Raw genomic sequence first — 20,522 nt, forward strand, 5'->3', positions numbered from 1 at the left:
GATTTGTTGTGTCACTGGTGTTACAGTGTTTTTTTTTTCTTTCACAATAAATAAAATCTTTCACATATGACATGATGATAATTTTAAATTCATTGAATTCTGCTATACTTAAGAATTTAGCTTTAAAGCTGAAATAAATATATTAGGGCTGTCAAAAGATTAATCGCGATTAATCGCATCCAAAATAAAAGTTTGTGTTTACAGAACATATGTGTGTGTACTGTGTATAATTATTATTTATATATAAAAACACACCCAATCATGTATATATTTAAGAAAAAATTGTTATATTTATATATAAAATATTTATATTTATATATAATATAAATTATAGAAATGTATATACAGTATTTAAATGCAAATATTTCTTAAATATATACATGAATGTATGTGTATTTATATATACATAATATTTATACACAGTACACACACATATGCTATGTAAACACAAACTTTTATGTTGGATGCGATTAATCGCGATTAATCTTTTGACAGCCCTAAAATATATATATATATATATATATATATATATATATATATATATATATATATATATATATATATATATATATATATATATATATATATATATATATATATATATATAAACACCTTTAATATTGCTAAAGAAGTAAGGTAACACCAGTGACAAAAAAATGGTGTATGCAGTCTATAAGTACATGCACACAAAAAATAAAAAATCATTAAGCTGTCACTTATGTGTACTCAAGGTCAAAGAGTAATCTGATAATGTGGTTTAAGTTTAAAGGGTCCATGGCATAAAATCTGACTTTTTTCATGTTTAAGTGCTATGATTGGGTCTCCAGTGCTTCTATCAACCTAGAAAATGTGAAAAAGATCAACCCGGTAATTTAGTTTTGGTAAACCATTCTCTAGTACATGAAAAAATAGGTCGTTAAAATTTGGCTTTTTTAGTATAACCTATTGAAATCTTTAATCTTTCTAAATAAATAAATTATAAACCTAAAGTAACGAAAACGCTATAAGAAACATAGAGGGTACAGACTCGACACAACACCGGCTGGCTGTACAGTCCCGCTAATTCCACAGCTAGTTGCTATACGAGTAAATATACAGACATAACATTTTGATTTTATATCTTTTATTAGATACTTTTTAGGAAATACAAACCTTCTGCAAGGGAAACACGTTTCCTAATGAGTGAAGGACAGACGTGCAAAGTCAAAAGACGGACATTGGGTATAATCATTGGAAATAAAATCTCATATACGTTATTAATTATGCAAATCTGTACTGTATTAATTCGTAGGTATACTTGGACACTTACGTTTATTTTTTAAATAGATTAAAAGTTTAAAAGGCTTAATGTTTCTGGGTCATTCTACGGAAATGTCAATTTTTCTGTCCTTAGCCTTTACAGAAATATTACACTTGAAAAACACTTTAGGCTTATAATTTTTTTTTTTTTTAAATGAAACAATATGTTATTTAAACAATTACACCTTCTTGACCATCAATGTAGCAATATTTGATGTCTACACTGTAAAAGCAAATAGTAATCCTTACTATAAAAATGCTAGTATGTTTACTTGTTTTTAACCAAACTTTTGAGTTTACTTAAAACGGTTAATTGTTCTTTAAATGTTACACTACAAAGTTCACATAACTAATGCAATTTAAGTAAACTTACTCAAAATATCCAAGACGTTCTATTGAGCATGCGCATTTGAGCACATTTCCCCTCCCCCACACCTGGACGAAGCACATGGAGTGACTCCTGAGGAAGATTCTCAAAGGAAGTTTTAACATTACCCTCTGCAACTTTAAGGTAATTAACACAACATTTTCTATTTTTCTTGTTTGCTTGTCCTTATTGTCGACACATTTTCCACAATTATATGCATGCATGCTTTTTGACGAATTTATTACGATGTTAGGCCTAAGTTACGTTACCGGGTCAATTGGTGCAAAAATACAACCAATTTGAACAAATCTTTACTTAAATTAAATATAAAGGGGCAAAAAAAAACAAATGTATAATTAAACTAAGTATATATTACAAGATAGTCTGCTTATGTTTGCAATAAAGATTGTTTTTGCAACGTTATACATTAAACCATCACACGTGCGATGTCCAAACATATGCGTTTTGAATGCTTCATAAGTGTTGTAGAGAAACGCGAGGTTTTCATGAATAACAAACGTGCATATTTGATATAATACAGAATGAGCCAAAATAAGCAGTCTTTTACAGTAATTTAAGAACTGTCATGCAAGACTATACTTGAATGGGGAAAACTGATATCTCTAAGATCGCGTGCTGATATCACAATTAACGTAACGCAACACATTTCCGACCAACAATTAAGCTGATATTAACTGTACCATAATGTTTGTATAAACGGCTTTTTTCTAGTTTGTTATACTGAGCATGCGCAAAGATTGGCAATCGCCTCGCTACTCTTTATATTTAAGCCCCTCCCCAGAGAAGCGTCAGCATTTATAGATTAGCCTTATGGTGCTTTATTATTTCTTTTCTGAAACTTTGATTTCGTGTACTTGTAAAGGATTGATCAAATAAACGGAGCAATGGTGGCGTAGTTCTTCATTAACGGTTGTGTGTGTGCGCGCGCAACATTACGGCTGCCTAGCAACAACGCAGACGCAGTAAAAAGCTTGCCAAATCGACGTCACCCTAAATGCGCCGGTTTGACGCGTTCATGCAATGTTTTGAGGGAGACGCTAATTTTACTCGTTTATCCTCGGTCGAGGACAACGCGGAAAAAAGAAGATAATAGATGCAAACAGGTAAACCCATTGTAAAATAAAACCATATGTAACTAGTTGTCTAAAAGGTTTAAAGGTATACTGCTTTATTTCTTCATGCATTGTTTACCATGCATTTCTCCTCCACACACACACACAGAGAGAGAGGGCTGTATTTATTAATATAAGTAGAATTGTGTATTGCTTGTTATTTTACGTTTATTGTATATAACTAATCTTGACAGATTTGCATTTATTTATCTTTAAATAAGGTAGTTAGTTAATGGTAATGTTTTTGTTAGGACATAGCATGAACACAAAGTTATTATGCCAACTTATGACTAAGGTTTTAAAGTAATACTTAATTTTCTTTTTACCCTATTGGGCATATGCATATCCGAAGTGGCCAACACTGTTTTAAAAAAGTAGTATACTTCTTCTAATTTTGACTAATGGAATAATGAATCTTCATTTGTCTTTCCTTAGATAACCTTCTGATTTCCTTCTGCCATGCAGTGGAAATGTAAGTTTTGCACTTTTACATCTGAAAAGAGAGCACAACTTCTTAAAGGATTAGTCCATTTTCTTAAAAGAAAAATCCAGACAATCTACTCACCACCATGTCATCCAAAACGTTGATGTCTTTCTTTGTTCAGTCGAGAGGAAATTGTGTTTTTTGAAGAAAACATTGCAGAATTCCTCTAACTCCAATGGACCTCAATAGAACCCAACATTCAACACCCAACTCAACACTCAACAGTTTTTTTCAACGGAGCCTCAAAGGACCACAAACAATCCCAAACGAGGCAAAAGTGTCCCATCCAGCAAAACGACCGTCATCCCCGACAACAAAAACAACAAATATACACCTTTAAAGCACAACTTCTCGTCGTGTAGATCCGGTCGTGATGCGCCAGCTGACCCCACTACGTCACCGCAATACGTCATCACGTCAAGAGGTCACAGAGGACGAACGCGAAACTCCGCCCCAGTGTTTACATGTGTTGAGAAAGAGGACCGTTCCTACGTTGTTGTATGTCAACTGATACTAATTAATATCTTTGTGGCAGTTTATTGTTTAAAATGGTCCGCAAATGTGCGTTTCATATATGTAACACGTGACCTCCCTACGTCACTACGCATTTACGTTAGATCGGGCTGGACCGGACCTTGACGAAAAATTGTGGTCCAAAAGTATACATCTCTATCTTTCTTGTCAAAAATGACAATCGTTTCGCTAGACAAGACCCTCATGCCCCGCCTGGGACCGTCCACAGTCCTTTGAAACTCCGTTGAAAAAAACCCTTACGTGTTGAGTCAAGTATCAAATGTTGGGCTCCACCAAAGTCCATCAAAACTAGAAAAATTCTGCAATGCCTTCCTCAAAAAACACAACTTCCTCTGGACCGAACAAAGAAAGACATCAACACCCTGGATGACATGGTGGTGAGCAAACCCTCCGGACCCTTCCCCCAAGAAAATGGAATATTCCTCCAAGCACTATCGCATAAATCATGGAACATATTCTCGCATTGCTCCGATACCATGTCTCCATTCAGACTGTCCATGTACCTTTAAGTCATTTAATGCATTAAAAGTACATTTATCAAAAACCCCAGACTGCGTGGTACATCGAGCATTTGCGCTCTTATGAATTGTGTAGTTTGCATTCACTGCAAGTAATTCTGCCTTCTGAACTAAATGACCCTTTCCCTTTGGCAGCCTATAATATCCGAGGCCAGTTCTTTGTCACATTGAAGCATCACATCTGCTGCTAAGTGACCTTATTGTATTTTATTTTATTATCGTTTGTGTTGTTGACTTATTTTTCTTTTTATTTTAGAATTCAGGAGAAGCATTAAAAAACCTAGACGATTTGAAGTAAATTTTTTGCCAAATTTTCCTAACGGGGAGAATGAAGACAGTCAAGAACGCCTGAGAAAAGAACTTGTAGAAGAAATGAAAAAGAAGAGCCGAGACATGAGCCTCATTGGCCAAAAGATGGATAGTACATTTGCCCTGAGACGGAAGGAAATCATTCACTCTGAACCTCCTGTTTCTGAGATCTTGGAAAAATGGCCAGCACTTTTCACAGAAAGCCAGGTTTGTTTTCTTTTCCTCTTCACAACCTAAAGTGCTTTTTATTAAATTGTTTCTTTTAAAGTAATTAACCATTCTGTGCTTGTGCTTAGATCTTTGCAGAATTCAATCGTATATCTGGCAAGAATCTGCGATCTGAATTCTATGCAGCACTGGACAAACACACTGCACGTTTCCTTGAAATTTTCCGGAAGAAAGGGGGAACTCAAGGACGAACACTTGATGAAATTTTACGTCAGGTTGATTTAAAGGTACTCCTTTATTTTGTTAAATGTTGTTATTGTTAAACCATGAAATGAATTTTACCCTCTTACCCAATTTTCTTTGTTTTTTTAGTCATCTGATGTATCTTGTGTGCGTACAGCTGTACTTCATGGACTTCCAGTTCTCCTGGGGGATGACTCGGATGAGTTTTTCAAGACGTGCTTTGTAAGTAATGTTGGTGTTTCTGCTTTAAGTTTTGTTTCATGATTGTATGGATCAGGTTATGAGAAGGAGTATACAGTAGACAGACTAAAGCCCGGTATACACTGCACGATTATTGGCTATCCCAGACGAAAGATTGCCATCGTGAAACAATCGTCGCGATTTCTGTGATCATGGCTCTCCATCGGTGGTCCTATGTTGAGACAATGAGAGAGGTTCAAAGACGGCCATTTTCCCGGTCTTGCATCCAAAGATAGCCTACAATAGTTTTCTGACAGTGTCAGAAATTCGGTATGATCACCGCACAGTGTGTTTGCTGCTACGACCTGCGCGCCGGTATTTGTTTACCACAAACGCATGCTGGTGACGTTGCGCCACGTATGACGCTGCCACCGAAGCTTCTGTGTCATCATCGTATAGTCTACATGCCTCTCGTAGCCGAGTTTAAACGATACATGGCACACAGTGTGATAAGGTAATGATCTTATAAGAGGACAAAAATCGTGCAGTGTATTCCGGGCTTAAGGGGCCAATCACACCAAACGCGTTTATGGCACCTTTTTTAAATGATTTTCTATGGGCAGGGAGCATGTGCGCGCTGTTTATGCGTTTATATGTATGTAATATGGCAATTCATAAAAGAAGAGCTAACGCTCCTAAAATCTATATGTGTACATTAGTTCATATACAGTAAAGTAGCATTACTAACTCTTGGGTTGTTCAAACCTCTAACTTTTCTTTGTTTATTGGAAACAAAACAAAATTAATATTTGTTTGGCAGTGTATGGTATCTATATCTTTAGCTTCAAAAAACACGAGTTATTTAATAATTCTTTGTAAACAAAGAAAGTCATAGGGGTTCTAAGTAGGGCTGCACAATAAATCCCATGCGATATTACGCGCATCTCCTCAGTAAAGCCGGTTCCTTGACTAGTAAATTGCTATCACCTGCTTCCAGATGGAGCCGCATGTACCACACAAAGCCGTAGCTCACCGACAAGCTGGGCCATATCGCATGCATATTGCAGGCATAATATAGGCATAATAATTTAATGCGAAATTGCCCCGATTGTCAGTGATCTACGGCTTTGTGTAGCAAATGCCGCTCCATCCGAAAGCAGGCGACGCCAATCTACCACCAATCAAGGAACCGGCCTTAGGCTATGTTTACACGTGGGCGGCTATTTTCATAAACTGACATTTCAGCCTCTCCAGTTTCAAAAATAATATCGTGCACACATGTCAGTTTTCAGAAAAGTGTTTATTTACACGTACCCGTGCATATATGCTGTCAAGAGAAGCTCAAGCCCACGTAAGCCAATCACCGGAAGTGCTGGTGGTGATGCAAACTGGTTCTTCATGTTGGAGGGAGGAGTTTTTGCAGTAGGTGATTGATGACGTCAAAGTACCGCGAGAGCGAGTTGAGGAATCACACGTAGAGGTCTAATTTCGAATCCCTCTCGCGGTACTTTGACATCATTCGTCTGTCGGTTCTTGCAACGCCACATGAAGTCAAACACGCGTAAAATTGCTGACCTCCGAGCACTCATCTCTGTTCCTCGACATAATGGAGCAGCTGTATTTGCAAATACAAACACACAGAACGAGTTTCCGCGAACATAAATGTCATCTTGGAAGCGTTCAGAGTAGCTGTCACATGTAAACATAGGTCGCACTTTTGACATAGATGTGAGCTCTGGCGCATACTCTGTGACGTTGCCTGCTTAAACATCCGTTTGTCTCAGTTTATATGCAACCTTGCAATCGAAGATTTTCAAGATCTCCACTCTGAAACCGATTGTTTCTAAAAACTCTGGCCAGAGGCGAGTTCTCGGTTTGCGTGTAAACGAGGGGCACAAATGAAGGTAAATCTCTCAGTTTTTAAAAATAGCCATGTACGTGCAAACAGAGCCTCACTGAGGAGATGGGCATGACAATCACATGCGATTTTTCGTGCAGCACTAGTTCTAAGTGATAGAGAATTAGTAAATGATGAATATATTTTAATAATTATATCAACTATATCTGAACTATTAATTCTCTTTAGTTCTGTGAGATTAATAATTAGGAAGAATGCAAAAGAAGTCCTTCTGAAAGATATTTTATAACTTGCACGATTTATTTTATTGATGTCTTTGGCAATCATGTTTGCCATGAAGCTTGATATCACTTTCTTGTGGATCTTACCAACACAGTGCACTGTGGTGAACAAAATGCTTCAAGCTGAAGGAAGAGATTTGCGTTTTTTTTAAACAGCTTTTGGACACTCTATAGACGGTTTCATCGGACGCACGTGTGGTGACGTGATACGCGTCTGGTCTGAACTTTACTTCCAGTTTCAGGTTTTTTTTTATGGTCTGACTAGTTGCTAAACTAAATTCTTGAACAAATACCTCGTCGAAAATAACAAATGTTTTGGTTTCCTATGTAATCTACGTGTTTATTTTGCTTATTATATAAATAAACTACATTTAAAGGACTTTGTTGTTATTTATTCTTACCGAAGTTTATCAGAAGTTACGCATTGACCACGAAAGCCGCTTGTTTATGTTGTCACCTCTGAAACATCTATATTTTGCTGAATATGAATTCTATACAATCAATGTTTTAAGTTAGAAAGACATTCATTCTTATTATTTTCTCTCTTTAGGATTCTGATGTAGATGCAGACTTCAGCCAAATTGATGTTGGCCTGCTTACAGTTCTACATGAAAACATGCCTGCCAGAACTCCACATGCACTCAACACTAACGCAATAAGGGAAATCATTCTGGAGGGAAAATTTGTCATGGACGATGTCCGAAGCTTGCCACATGCTGTATGTCTCCTTTTTGCTTTAATCTATGCTCTAAATTTAGACTACCCAAAGACAATGAGGAATACATTTGAATTTATTCAGAGGGTATTTCTGTCTTTAGGAGGTAAGAACCTGAAACCCAAACTCCAAACTCTAAAAAATCAGCTTTTAACCTAATGTCTTTTCTTTTGGCCTTGGGTGCCTATGCTAACCGTTAAAGGTATAATTCACCCAACAATTCTGTCATCATTTACTCACTTTCATGTTGTTGCAAACCTGCCTAAATTGAAGATATTTTGAGAAATGCCTGCAACCAAACCGTTCATGGACCCCATTGACTTCCATAGTAGGATAAAAGAATACTAGAAGTAAACAGGGTCCATGAATGGTTTGGTTGCAATCACTTCTCAAAACATCTTCATTTTGTGTTCATCAAAACAAAGAAATTTGGGCGGTTTGTAGCGGCGTGAGGGTGAGTAAATGATGACAGAATTTTCAATTTTTGGGTGAATATTACTTTAACTGGTTGATGCAAAAATTAAGAAAATGTTAACCCTTTAAATGTGTTTAGGCATGTTTAGTAATGGCACTTTTTTCACATGTGCCTTGACTTCACTTGTTAAAAAGGGATCAGTTATGTGTTTTTTTAAGTAACTGTCCCTTTCCTTTCATGTTTTGTACTTGGACTAAGTGTGCCTTGGTTTTACCTCTTGTAACAAGGGGAAGAGTTTTTTCTTTAAGTAACACCCTTTCAGTTGTCTGTATTTCAGGCATGTTTTGTAATTGCACTAAGTGTACCTTGGTTTCGCCCTCTTGTGGGGATCAGTTATGGTTTTTGTTGTTGTTTATAAGTAGCAGACCCTTTCCAAAGTTAGTTCTCATGTATTTTAGGCATGTTTTGTATTGCACTTAGTGTGCCTTGGTTTTTACTTTTGCTTTTGAAAGGGTCTGTTACTCAAAAAAACATTAGACATGTTTTGTATTGCACTAAGTGTGCCTCGGTTTCACCATTTGTAACAATCAAGTTTTTTAAGTAACAGACCCTTTCCAAAGCCAGTCTGTATTTAAGGAATATTTGTAATTACACAATTCCAAATTGTTGTTTACAAAGCCAAATTTCTGCAGAAACAGGCCTATTTTGTTCTCTAAAGTGCCTTTTCTTACAGAAAAGCTTTTTAGGATTTTGTTGTGAATGACAGAAAAAGACAAGTTAGTCAGAAAGACTGATAATGTTTGAACAGAAGTGTCCATGTGTTCACTGCATTATGTTTTAAAAAGCTTTCTAGCTGTTTATTACAAAAATAAACAGTTCAGAATTTCATATGTGTGTTGAGTGTTTTCTCTATCAGTTGTACTTAAAAAAATATGTTCATTTTACTTAAAAAAACTTTGGAAACCGATTGCACATAGTTTTTTAAGTTGACATAGCTTAAAATTGTTAATTAAATCCATGTTCAGAGCACTAGTATTTAGAATGTTAGCAGTACTAAATAAAACCTTGTTAGTTTAATTGAATTAATACGGTAATCTTAATAGAAATTCTTAAGTATCATTAGTAACCATTGATAAGTATGTTAACTTAAAATTACATATTAAACTAAATTGATATGTATTAGTAAATTTACTCAGAAAATGTTTGTTATACTTACTAATAGCTAATTACTAAGTTAACCTTAAGTTTGCTTTTAAGTTTGCTTTAGAAAAATGAGGCAATCGGTTTCCTTAGTTTTTTTAAGTAAACTGAACTTGTTAGAATTTACAGTGTAAGTGTCTAAGTATCAGACCATACATTTTACAGTGCCATGTAATAATAATAATAATAATAATAATAATAATAATAATGATAATAATAATAATAATAATAAACTACTACTACTAAAAAGATGAATGAGGTGTGCCCCCCAGTGAAATATGGAGGCCCCCTCATTCTGTATTCTGTGGCACTGACACTGGCTTTAACCCTGTTTTTGTTACTCTGTGGCTTGGCACCTATGCTCCTCAGTCAGTACTTTTATAACGGTAAAACATGGGCAGGATATTCTCCAAATAAAGTCATGTCAGTTTTATATGTGGAGGAGCAAAGGTTGATAACATTTCCATGTTAAGTGAACTAATCTTTTTAAGACGATTCAGCTTAAAACCAAACTAAACAATTAAATGCTATTACTTTTCAAATTCAATTTCAAGCTATAACTTCACAGGTTTTTAGAAAATAAGTATCATCGTTGGGTTTCACATGACTGAGATCTCATCCATACCGACACCTCGAGGGTGTTGAGTGCAGTCTAAGATGACAAAAATAAAGGTTTGCCAAGCAGATTAAAAAAACACTAATTAAATACAATCCGGCTTTACACATTTATCTGCACAAAAACAACTAAATATATTTTTGTAATAAAACACTTTGTATTTTCGCCATTTAAGACTTAGTATAAAAAAAACGACACATTTTAACTATCACACTACATGGCAAAGGCAAGCTGATGTGGACAAGGTCCAAATGTGCGTGTTGATTGGAAAAAGCAATGTAAATAAGTCTAAAACACATCTGTTGAAAGCATCACACTTTAATCGAATTTGAAAATCAATGCACTTAACAGCATTTTCTGCTAACCTGAGCAATTAGGCATGGGTTGTGTTCAGGCATTTTAAAATTGATGCTGCTTTCAACAGGTAAACAAATTACAGGATGTTGAAATGAGCTTACTTTAAACGCTAGGTATGAAAAAGGTATTGCATGAGCACTTGAATGTTCCCTTATCAGAAAACTGAATAAGGTCAATTTAGGTTTCACTTTCTGAATTTTCTACTACACGTAACTCTCACCTAGACAGGAGCCGGGCCTGTGCCTTTGGCCGCCAGTGTGAAGTCCAGCTTTTTGTCATCAGACGCACCTATGCTCTTCAGTCCTTGCTGCAAAATAGCTCGAAACTTTGCGTAATCGGGCTTGTCACTGTATCCAATAGACTTGACCTCTTGCATGAACTTTGCCAGTTCCCCTAAAATTTTTAAAAGACAAAGATTAGGTGTGTAATTTCACCAAACATATTTGCATAAGATAATGGCAAATAATAAACAGGTTTCACAATCACTCTAGCGTTTCAATGGTTGAAACAACATAGAGCCCAAGTCGCAACCTGAAATTATTAGATGCTCAAACAGTAATATTTTCATATTATCACAGTATTTACAATTTTAAGGAAGTCACCAATAGCTTAATTGTAGTTGTCCCTACGTATGCCTGGAAAGAAAGTATTTGAACTTCAAAATTATACACTTCACTTATGGGTGATTCTCGCGAAATTAGACTTGAAAACATTTGTCATGAAATATTTTGATAAAAAAAGTAAATGCTAAGTAAGAGTATCAAAATAAGAAGCATACAGATACAAACATCTCTTTACGTACTATTTTGCACATGATTTCAAATGACATCATTCAAACCAATTTTGATGTTTTTTCCACATTTAAGGGGAAAATTTTAATTACCGCAACGTGTCGATGACTGGATTTGGGTTCTTTGACATGAAAATATTTATAATTAAAAGATCTAAAAATTAAAAAGCTTCAGTGCATGTTATACTATTAACATTTACAGTAAAGAAACATGTGGTAGTTCCTCATTATTGGTAACCGTAGAGACAATAATAAGGAATTTAAATGTGCCCAAGAAAAAAAAATTCTCATCCTCCGCAACAATTTTCAATCATTGTTTAAGCCCTCATTGAACTAACATTTTCCAAAAAAAAAAAAAAAAAAAAACAATAGTTGGAAGGGACCTAATTGACTGTGACACTCAAGATGGCTACCATGTAAGAAGTTCTTATTTTTTCTCTCCAGATAAAATTTAAAATTTTGTTTGTCATAGTACCTAGACAATTTTTCAGTTCTCATTATCAAAATCTGAGTTTGTAAATGCATACATTTAATGTAATATCATGTTGCGGTAATGATATGTTTTGATAATGATAATCTAACAAATTTTATATTATATATTATATTAATTATAAATATTTTTTTAATCCTCTAAAAATAATGGTTATAGTAAGTTCAGACCTTAATCTTTATATGTGAAAAAAAATTGGCTTTAAGGGCTTTTTAAAAAAAAATCTGATGCTGGACACTTTCTAAGTCTGGATTTCGTGAATCACCCATATACCAAAGGCTCAATTTATTATTATGGTAATCGTTAGATCAGACAATTATTTTTTCCAATTAATCGGATAAATTATTAGTTTTTTTGTTGTTTGTTTGTTGTATTTAAAAAAATGTGTATAAAAGTGTACTTAAAAAACGGCAATGACACATATTGAGTTTTATATATATATATATACATACACATATACACATACACATACACATGCACGCATGCACACACACATATTATAGACAAAAAAAGTATTACCAACTGTGTGATTAAGTTAATGCTACTTGGCCTTTCAGTTTCAAATGATCAGGTAGAAGTCGTAAGTTAACAAGGTAGCTCCATGTGTGTTTGTAGCACAGGAAAAACAGAACGGTCCCTGTAGGGCAACGGCTTCACAGAAGACGCTCACACTTTAACCTTCAGGCTAAGTTTAGAGGAGAGCGGCTGACATTTGTCACTTTGTTCTTTATACTTCTCCGCTCACAAACTGTTGTTTACTGTCGGCTGTTAAAATAGTCACACCAAACAGAATTAGTCGTGATGGCCGTGCTAAGAGTGCCGCCTCCTATCAGCTCGGTGTTGTGATGCGGCGTGTACGCACAAGACAACAGCCCGAGGAGAGATCTCGCCGTCTGCCGCGCGGCTGTCACAGGGCTTAAGAACTGCCGTCATATCAGCGGCTGAGCAAAGGAAGCCAATGACGGCTTTGATTTTTAAACGACACGAGGAAAGAACGCCCTAAAGTTCTGCAGAAGTACAGCCTGCCACGCAGTGACTGCAAAACTAATGCAGAGGTCAAAGAGATGGAGGAAAAACAAGTTTGTTTAAAAAAATCACTTTTTTGGTGGTTGTTTAAAGATACTTTTTTCTAATTTTGTATTATTGCACCTAAATAATTGTAATATTATTTAATTTACTTAAACTCATCACATTTTTATGCAGTTCATTTAGTTTAAAAATATGTAAGCTAAAGCTGAAACTGTGTGTTCAGATGCACTTCTATATCAAGCAGTAATTAAAGGGATAGTTCACCCAAAATGAAAATAATATCATTAATGACTCATCCTTATGTCATTCCAAACTCGTAAGACCTCCGTTCATCTTCAGAACACAGTTTAAGATGTTTTATATTTAGTCCGAGAGCTTGTTGACCCTTCGTTAAAAATCTACGTACGGTTAACTGTCCATGTCCAGAAAGGTATTAAAACCATCATCCAAGTAGTCCATGTGACATCAGTGGGTCAGATAGAATGTGTTGAAGCATCGAAAACACATTTTGGTCCAAAAATAACAAAATTACGACTTTATTCAGCATTGTCTTCTCTTCCGTGTCTCTTGTGAAGCGCATGCGCGAGACTTAAGTCACGTGACTGCAGTGACGCAGATGACGTGTTATCCTCATACATGTTTGCAAAGTTTTTTTTTTGTTCAAACTTAGATTGTAGACTTACCCTCAGACTGTAAACGAAGCCAGGGTGCACAAAAAACAACAGCTGGGGTGCACCAGATAACACGTCAGCCGCGTCATTGCAGTCACGTGACTCTAGTCTCGTGCACACGATCACAACAGAACCGGAAGAGAAGACAATGCTGAATAAAGTCGTAATTTGTGTTATTTTTAGACCAAAATGTATTTTGGATGCTTCAACACATTCTAACTGACCCACTGATGTCACATGGACTACTTTGATGTCACATGGACTACTTTGATGATGTTTTTATTACCTTTCTGGACATGGACAGCATACCGTACATTGATTTTCAATGAAAGGTCAACAAGCTCTCGGACTGAATACAAAACATCTTAAACTGTGTTCCGAAGATGAACGGAGGTCTTACGAGTTCAGAACTACATGAGGGTGAGTCATTAATATTATTTTCAATTTTGGGTAAACTATCCCTTTAATACATTACTTAATGAAATGCATTAAACATACACAACACTTATAATCCATTGACTAGTTGCTAGAGAATTTGGGAAATGACACAAGCCAAGCAGGTTTCTGCCAATAATCTCAAAATGGCCCAGCTGATATACCAGTAACTATTTATTTGGCCTGGTAATGTTAAAAACTGGGACAAATTCCAAAATGTACAGAAAAGTGCAACACGTGCGATTTGATCCCACCAGAAGAAAATGCTAAATCCTGTCTGTAATGCCCCCTTCACCCACCCGACAGAAAGTGGTCACGCTCTCCGTTTAAAGTTAGTGTGAGAAGTTGCTGGGAATTAGCACAGGGCTGATAGATTAGTTGTAATTATGGCTAAATCACCTGGGTTCACTCTCATTATCAAGAGAAGAGCCCCTCGCCCTCTTGTTTGTGAAAGTGCGTCAGCCCAATTACGGCTTGGCAGACAAACAAAAAGTAATACCGCAGATTTCACAGGTGGCTATATTGCGAGGTCAAAAAACATGTTAAAATCTCATTAAAAGTACAGTTGTGAGAGTAATGTTTGGAAGCTAAACATATATAATCTATTTAATTGATATTTAACTACCCAATTGCACCCTAAATACCTCCCTTTTTTTTTTCTCACCTGGTTTATCTTCTGGGAAACAGCTTTTCATAAACTCATCGATATTGTCTCTACACCTAAGGGAAAGGAATATTTACAAACGGATCAAACACAGTCTTGGAAACGTACTCTAGTATAATTCATTAAAACTGACCTGTTATTATTTGCATCTAGTCTACCGTGCAACTTCATAGTAATAAGTTGTAAGCCAATTAGAGGCAAAATCTGAGGTAAAATTAATTAGTTATACTGCAGAGGCATTGTTTCTATCTAATGATAAGTTGATTTTTATTAGCCCATGGCAAACAATAAGGTGAATTATGTCTCGGTTCCCTTAGATGTGCATATTCTTAAAGGGATAGTTCACCCCAAATTGAAAATTCTGTAATTTTCTCACTCTCATGTTGTTAAAAACCTGTATGATTTTCTTTTATCCGATGAACAAGGAAGATATTTTGAAGAAAGTTTGTAACCAAACCAATCATTAACCCTATTGACTTCCATATTAGGAAAAAAAAGAATACTATGGAAGTGGATGGGGCTCATGAACGGTTTGGTTACAAACATTCCTATATTAATCCATGTTTATTAAAACAAAGAAATTTATACAGGTTTGTAGCAACATGAGGGTGAGTAAATGACTGAATTTTCATTTTTGGGTGAACTACCTCTTTAAAAGCCATGCAAGACAAAGATGCTCACCTTAGTTTAGAGTCTCTGACATAAACAGGGTCCTGAAGTTTGTCCTCCCATGGTAGACGGCCACAAAGCCACTGGATCATGCAGTAGCCCATGATTTCAAGGTCTGCTCTCCTTGAAGGGGCTGAATTGAAATATTTACAAGGGAAAACTCAGCATCTCAAATTTTTTTATAAATATCATTTAATATAGAGATGAAACGGTATGAAAATGTAGAAATAGCATTAGGGTATTGTAAAAATTTCTAGAAATGTAAAAAAGTACTCATGCAAACCAAATTAAAAATTGATTTTACATGTAAGTGCACTTTTATTCGCATAAACATCAAATAAATAAAATGACCTAAATCATGACGCATTTGGGGTTGTGAGATAAATGTTTATCTAGTTCTGATAAAACACAAGTGAGTAAATCAGATTTTCATATAAACACAGGACAAATCAGCAAGTCATATGTCTCCGTATGTTATGAGAAATCAGGTGTACTTTAGGACCAAGGAGTAAGCTGCACGACACCTGCGCTCACCGAAATCGCGGAAGAAACAATGTGATATTTTTTGGGATTAAAATTCAGTCAGTACAGCACTTATCACAAACGCATGGGAGCAGACGTGAATGAATGTGTTTGTCTCACGTGATTACTAAAATTGGTTGATGCAGGACAAGGGTTTTTTGAGCTGTGACACTGGCAATTAAAAAATTACGCTGTAATACTAACCGTTGGACATTTTTATCACGTTTAACCATTAAACCAGAAATCATTACATCTCTAATTTAACATAGCCTATGCAACAAATTCAATTATGAAAAAAATTATCAGTTTGGGAAAAGGTGCAGAATAAAACTTTTTTTTTTTACAAAATGCCAACTCTGCCAGTGTGAAGTTAATGTGAAGATCATAAATGATTTGTTGTACATGGGCAGAAAAGTCTGACTTTCTGGTGTAAAAATGGTGATTAATTGTGATTTAAATGGTGCAATTCCTTACAGACTCCTTTGTGAGCATCGATACTAGTAAACTCAATGGTCCCGTCATGACATCTCTTTGGGTCTTCTTTGTACTCTTTCAGCACTCCTTCAGGTGAGTATCTATAGGCCAATCCATAATCTACTAAATATACCTGAGATCAAAAACAAAAGCATGGGGCAAAATTAGAATTGTGTGCTTCGTGTCACATGTGCTGCAAAGATGTAAAACACTGCTAAAACAATCATGGCAAGGTTTAAAAAAAAAATAATGAGAGCAAAAAGAGTGACTGCCAATTAGCGGTATATCACCTATAAAAAAGGTCTGACAATTAACACTTTGACAGGTGAGTTCTCAAAGCAACAGCAAGCAGTTAACAATGTTTCAAAGACACTAGAACAATCAGCGCCAAAACATGCAAATGCATCTTTATTCTAATTTTGCAAGCAGTGCAAAATTGTGTCCAGAAGTGGCCTTTTAAGAGTAAGTGCACATGAATATATTGAAGACGACTTGAACATAGAGTTGCAACAATTAATCGATAAAATCGATAATCATTGATCATTACATTCGTTGTCATGATGAAAGACACACAATTACTACGTAAACGCTGCACAAATGGGTGATTTTAGACTTATGAGGTGTCATGATGAAACATTTTGATTAAAAAGAAAATGCAAAGTAAGAGTATCAAAATAAGAAACATACAGTTACAAACATTTCTTCACGAACTATTTTGCACATGATTTCAAATGACATTATACAAACCAATTTTTTCTTCACATTTAAGGGGGAAATTTTCATTACCGCAACGTGTCCATGACTGGATTTGGGTTTTTTGACATGGAAATATTTATAATTAAAAAAATCTTAAAAATAAAAAGCTTCAGTGCATGTTATACTATAAAAATTTACAATAAAGAAACGTGGTATTTGGTGATCATTGATAAATGTAGATACAATAATAAGGAATATAAATGTGTCCAATAAAATTTTTCTCATCCTCCGCAACAAATTTCAATCATTGTTTGAGCCTTCAAGGAACTAACATTTAAAATAAAAATAGTTGGAAGGGACATAATTGACTGTGACACTCAAGATGGCTACCAGGTAAGCAGATCTTATTTTTTCTCTCCAGATAAAAGTTGAAATGTTGTTTGTCATAGTACCTAGACAACTTTTTAGTTCTCACTACCGAAACATGAGTTTGTAAATGCATGTATTTAATGTAATATCATGTTGCGTTAATAATAATTTTTGATAATGATAATAAAAAAAGTTAATAATTTTATAGGAAATATGTATTAAATCCTCAAAAATAATGGTTATAGTAACTTCAGACCTTAATTTTATATGTGGAAAAAAAATTGGCTTCAAGGGCTTTTTAAAAATTCTGATGCTGGAAACGGATTTCGTGAGAATCACCCAAACGTATTTTATCAAAAAGATTTTATTACTAAACTCACTGTAGTAGTGTGTGGCTTGTGCATGCTTTTAAAAGTACACCTCTACATGTGAATACCCTAATTTAGTGCCTTATTTAGCTATAACAAGGAGAGAATATAATTGAGTAAATGTATATGTTTTTATCCACCTAGTCGATTAAAGACACACTATGCAGTTATTTTACCTTAATATAACAGCTTTAAAGTTATTTTGGTGGTAAACAAAGTCATAGTAAGGCGAATCATCCTCCTGTTGAAGCTCGGGGAGGAAGCCGCTACCAAAACCAGCAATGCAAGCTTGAGAGAACCGCCCCTGACAAATCTCGCGAGAATCACGACTTGCTTTACGGCAACGACGTCACACACGTTAGGCTTGTTCGACTTCGTGTGGCGCTGCAAGAACCGACCGCCGGATGACGTCAAAGTACCGCGAGAATGATCCGAGACGGCACTTTGACGTCATCCGGGTGTCGGTTCTTGCAACTCCGCATGAAGTCGATCAAGCCTATAACAACAACTGCACGCGCGAATTTGAGACGTGAGGCTAAACGATTTAAAAGCTAAGAAAGCGCGTTCGGAATCGAGTAGGAAAAGGAAAAAAGAATCTGACCACGTTAGGAACCGGACAAGAGTCCCACTCGGTCAGGTTTTTACTCGTTGGCATGAGCTAAAAGACAGCACTGGAGGGATGCTGATATGGCGATCTTGTTGATGGACTAGTAAGTAAATCTCTTATTTGTAAACTTGTTTGCGGTCTATGTTGTATGCGCTTGCTTGTAGTATGTCATGCGATTATCATGACAACAGTTGTCAATATCTCACATAATTATCAGGACATAAATAAGCACAGAGGTTGTAAATAGTGTAAACATGCACAATTTGCTAACTATTATGATAAATAGCAATAATCATGTATAGTGACATTATAACAACCAATGTTATGAGATAATGCAACGTACACAATTAACTTTGTCATGGCATTTTGTAATGTTTAATTGTGATTTAGCTGCAATCATGTTAAAACATTATAAGCTAGCATACGCGGTATTTTATTATTATATGCACTTTACACTTGGAATAAACTTCTTATTATCCTATTACCATCATCTGTAGTTTAGTAGACTATGCAGTAGCCTAATATTTGTATGAAATTGTGAAACATTACCTGGTCATTATCTTTGGAGTACTAAAGTGGGAAATTACGACAGTTGCAAGTATTCTCCAGCGACTCTAGGGGTCGCTGTTTGACAAAAACGCCGAATTGCATAGAGCGGCTTTAATAAAAAAAAAAACTAATGTTCGATAAATCGATTATGAAAATAATCATGAGTTGCAGTTCAGTATTCAGCACTATATACACACCTAAACCTTATATAAAAGAGACACAAATGTATTTTAAAAAAGCAGAAAGAACACCCCAACAACTTCTTTGGTTTGAATTTGAAAGGAAAACCATAAAAAAGTGCTCATAGTAACCCAGTAAACAGCCACTAATCCCGAGAGGCCGAGTTTTAAATTGTGACTTTAAAAATAGCATCTTAATAATACACCACTGATACATTATTAATCTTCAAATTAAATATTTGCTCCTGCCCAGCCCCCCCAACCTTATTTGCTAGCGACAGCTCCAATACTGGCTCTAATCTCTCCAGTTTATGAACCGAGCATTAAAGGCTTAAATTGTTTTTCCTTTTTTTCCGCCCAAATCTCATTAACAGATGGCAAAAAAATTGTAGAGTAGTTTCTTATATTCGAAATTATGGTACTCCAATTAAAAAGACCAAGAGCTCCCTCAACACACACTTTCCTCTGTATGGTTGCAGCAGTCAACCAATAAACACATGCAGGGCTTGAAACAAACCTGATTGGGGTTGGTATAGGACAGGAGGAGGTTGGAGGCTTTGACGTCCGCATGCACATATTCATGTTCGTGGATGTACTCTAGAATATCAAGCTGGAGAGATAAAGATGTTAGACTTTGAGAATGTAATGTTATAGTATTCTCTCTCTGGCTATCATGTCAAAGACCTTTATAAGCATTTTGTACATGTATTTAAAGGAAAAAACATATTTTATTAAAAAACGATCAGTACATTGACAAATATTTTTGAAACGATTTACACTAGGGATGCACCGTGTAGGGATTTACATTAGGGATGCAAAATTTCTGTGCCGATACCAATTTTTGATTACTTAGAATGACATCTAGTTATACGATAGACACCGATAATTTTGCTTCTTGTTTTAAATTATTATGTTATTCATTCTTAGATTACATTTTATTGTCATTGCTACTCAATTCAAAATAATCACACAGTATGCACAGGGTTCCCACACCTTAGTTAACTTTAAATTCAAGGACATTTCAAGGACTTTCCAGGTCCGATACCCTCAAATTCAAGGACTAAATGTGGGGACACATTTCAAGTGAGAGCAAGGTTACATCTTTTAAAATGCATTGTTACAGTTCCCTTCCAGGGGAACTTGCGCTGCATCACTGCAGTGACACTTTGTGGGCGCCTCCAGGGGTAAGTGCGTCTGAATATGTATATCAAATTCAACCAATGGTAAGGCTTACGACAAAGACAGGGTTACGCGGCGCCTCGTTCCCTTCTCAGGGAACAACAGTTACATATGTAACCTGAGACGTTTTCATGTGTCAAACACAAGTATGCAA

At 35.6% G+C, this 20,522-nt stretch overlaps 2 protein-coding genes across 3 annotated transcripts in view; one reads left to right on the forward strand and one right to left on the reverse strand.

Moving 5' to 3' along the window:
• The window catches only part of vrk1 (VRK serine/threonine kinase 1), a 30,960-nt gene that overhangs the window by 5,032 nt on the left and 5,406 nt on the right, over positions 1-20,522 (reverse strand). The window contains exons 7-11 of the mRNA XM_073869291.1: positions 19,707-19,799; positions 16,422-16,554; positions 15,438-15,558; positions 14,757-14,812; positions 10,898-11,070 (exon numbers count right to left, since the gene is read on the reverse strand). Of these exons, the coding sequence (XP_073725392.1) occupies positions 10,898-11,070; positions 14,757-14,812; positions 15,438-15,558; positions 16,422-16,554; positions 19,707-19,799 (576 nt within the window). The remainder of the gene's footprint in view (positions 1-10,897; positions 11,071-14,756; positions 14,813-15,437; positions 15,559-16,421; positions 16,555-19,706; positions 19,800-20,522) is intronic.
• On the forward strand, positions 1,600-8,380 carry LOC129446973 (uncharacterized). 2 transcript variants are annotated; one of them, XM_055208523.2, is made up of 6 exons: positions 1,600-1,810; positions 3,235-3,271; positions 4,592-4,851; positions 4,941-5,099; positions 5,185-5,277; positions 7,925-8,380. In XM_055208523.2, exons 3-6 carry the CDS (start codon positions 4,708-4,710, stop codon positions 8,246-8,248), a joined length of 720 nt encoding a protein of 239 aa, XP_055064498.2. In that variant the 5' UTR covers positions 1,600-1,810; positions 3,235-3,271; positions 4,592-4,707; the 3' UTR covers positions 8,249-8,380. The 2 variants fall into 2 exon arrangements, with proteins under 2 accessions (XP_055064498.2, XP_055064499.2); XM_055208524.2 differs by lacking the exon at positions 1,600-1,810 and adding an exon at positions 1,831-2,790.

Source organism: Misgurnus anguillicaudatus, chromosome 7 (genome assembly GCF_027580225.2).
Source record: "Misgurnus anguillicaudatus chromosome 7, ASM2758022v2, whole genome shotgun sequence".
Lineage (NCBI taxonomy): Eukaryota > Metazoa > Chordata > Actinopteri > Cypriniformes > Cobitidae > Misgurnus > Misgurnus anguillicaudatus.

What these genes read in the sequence shown, in the direction of transcription:
- LOC129446973 (XM_055208523.2), top strand. Translation starts at nt 4,708, where the DNA reads ATGAAAAAGAAGAGCCGAGACATGAGCCTCATTGGCCAAAAGATGGAT. An exon ending in TACGTCAGGTTGATTTAAAG is followed by an intron (nt 5,100 to 5,184) that starts GTACTCCTTTAT and finishes TTGTTTTTTTAG; the next exon opens with TCATCTGATGTATCTTGTGT. An exon ending in AGTTTTTCAAGACGTGCTTT is followed by an intron (nt 5,278 to 7,924) that starts GTAAGTAATGTT and finishes TTCTCTCTTTAG; the next exon opens with GATTCTGATGTAGATGCAGA.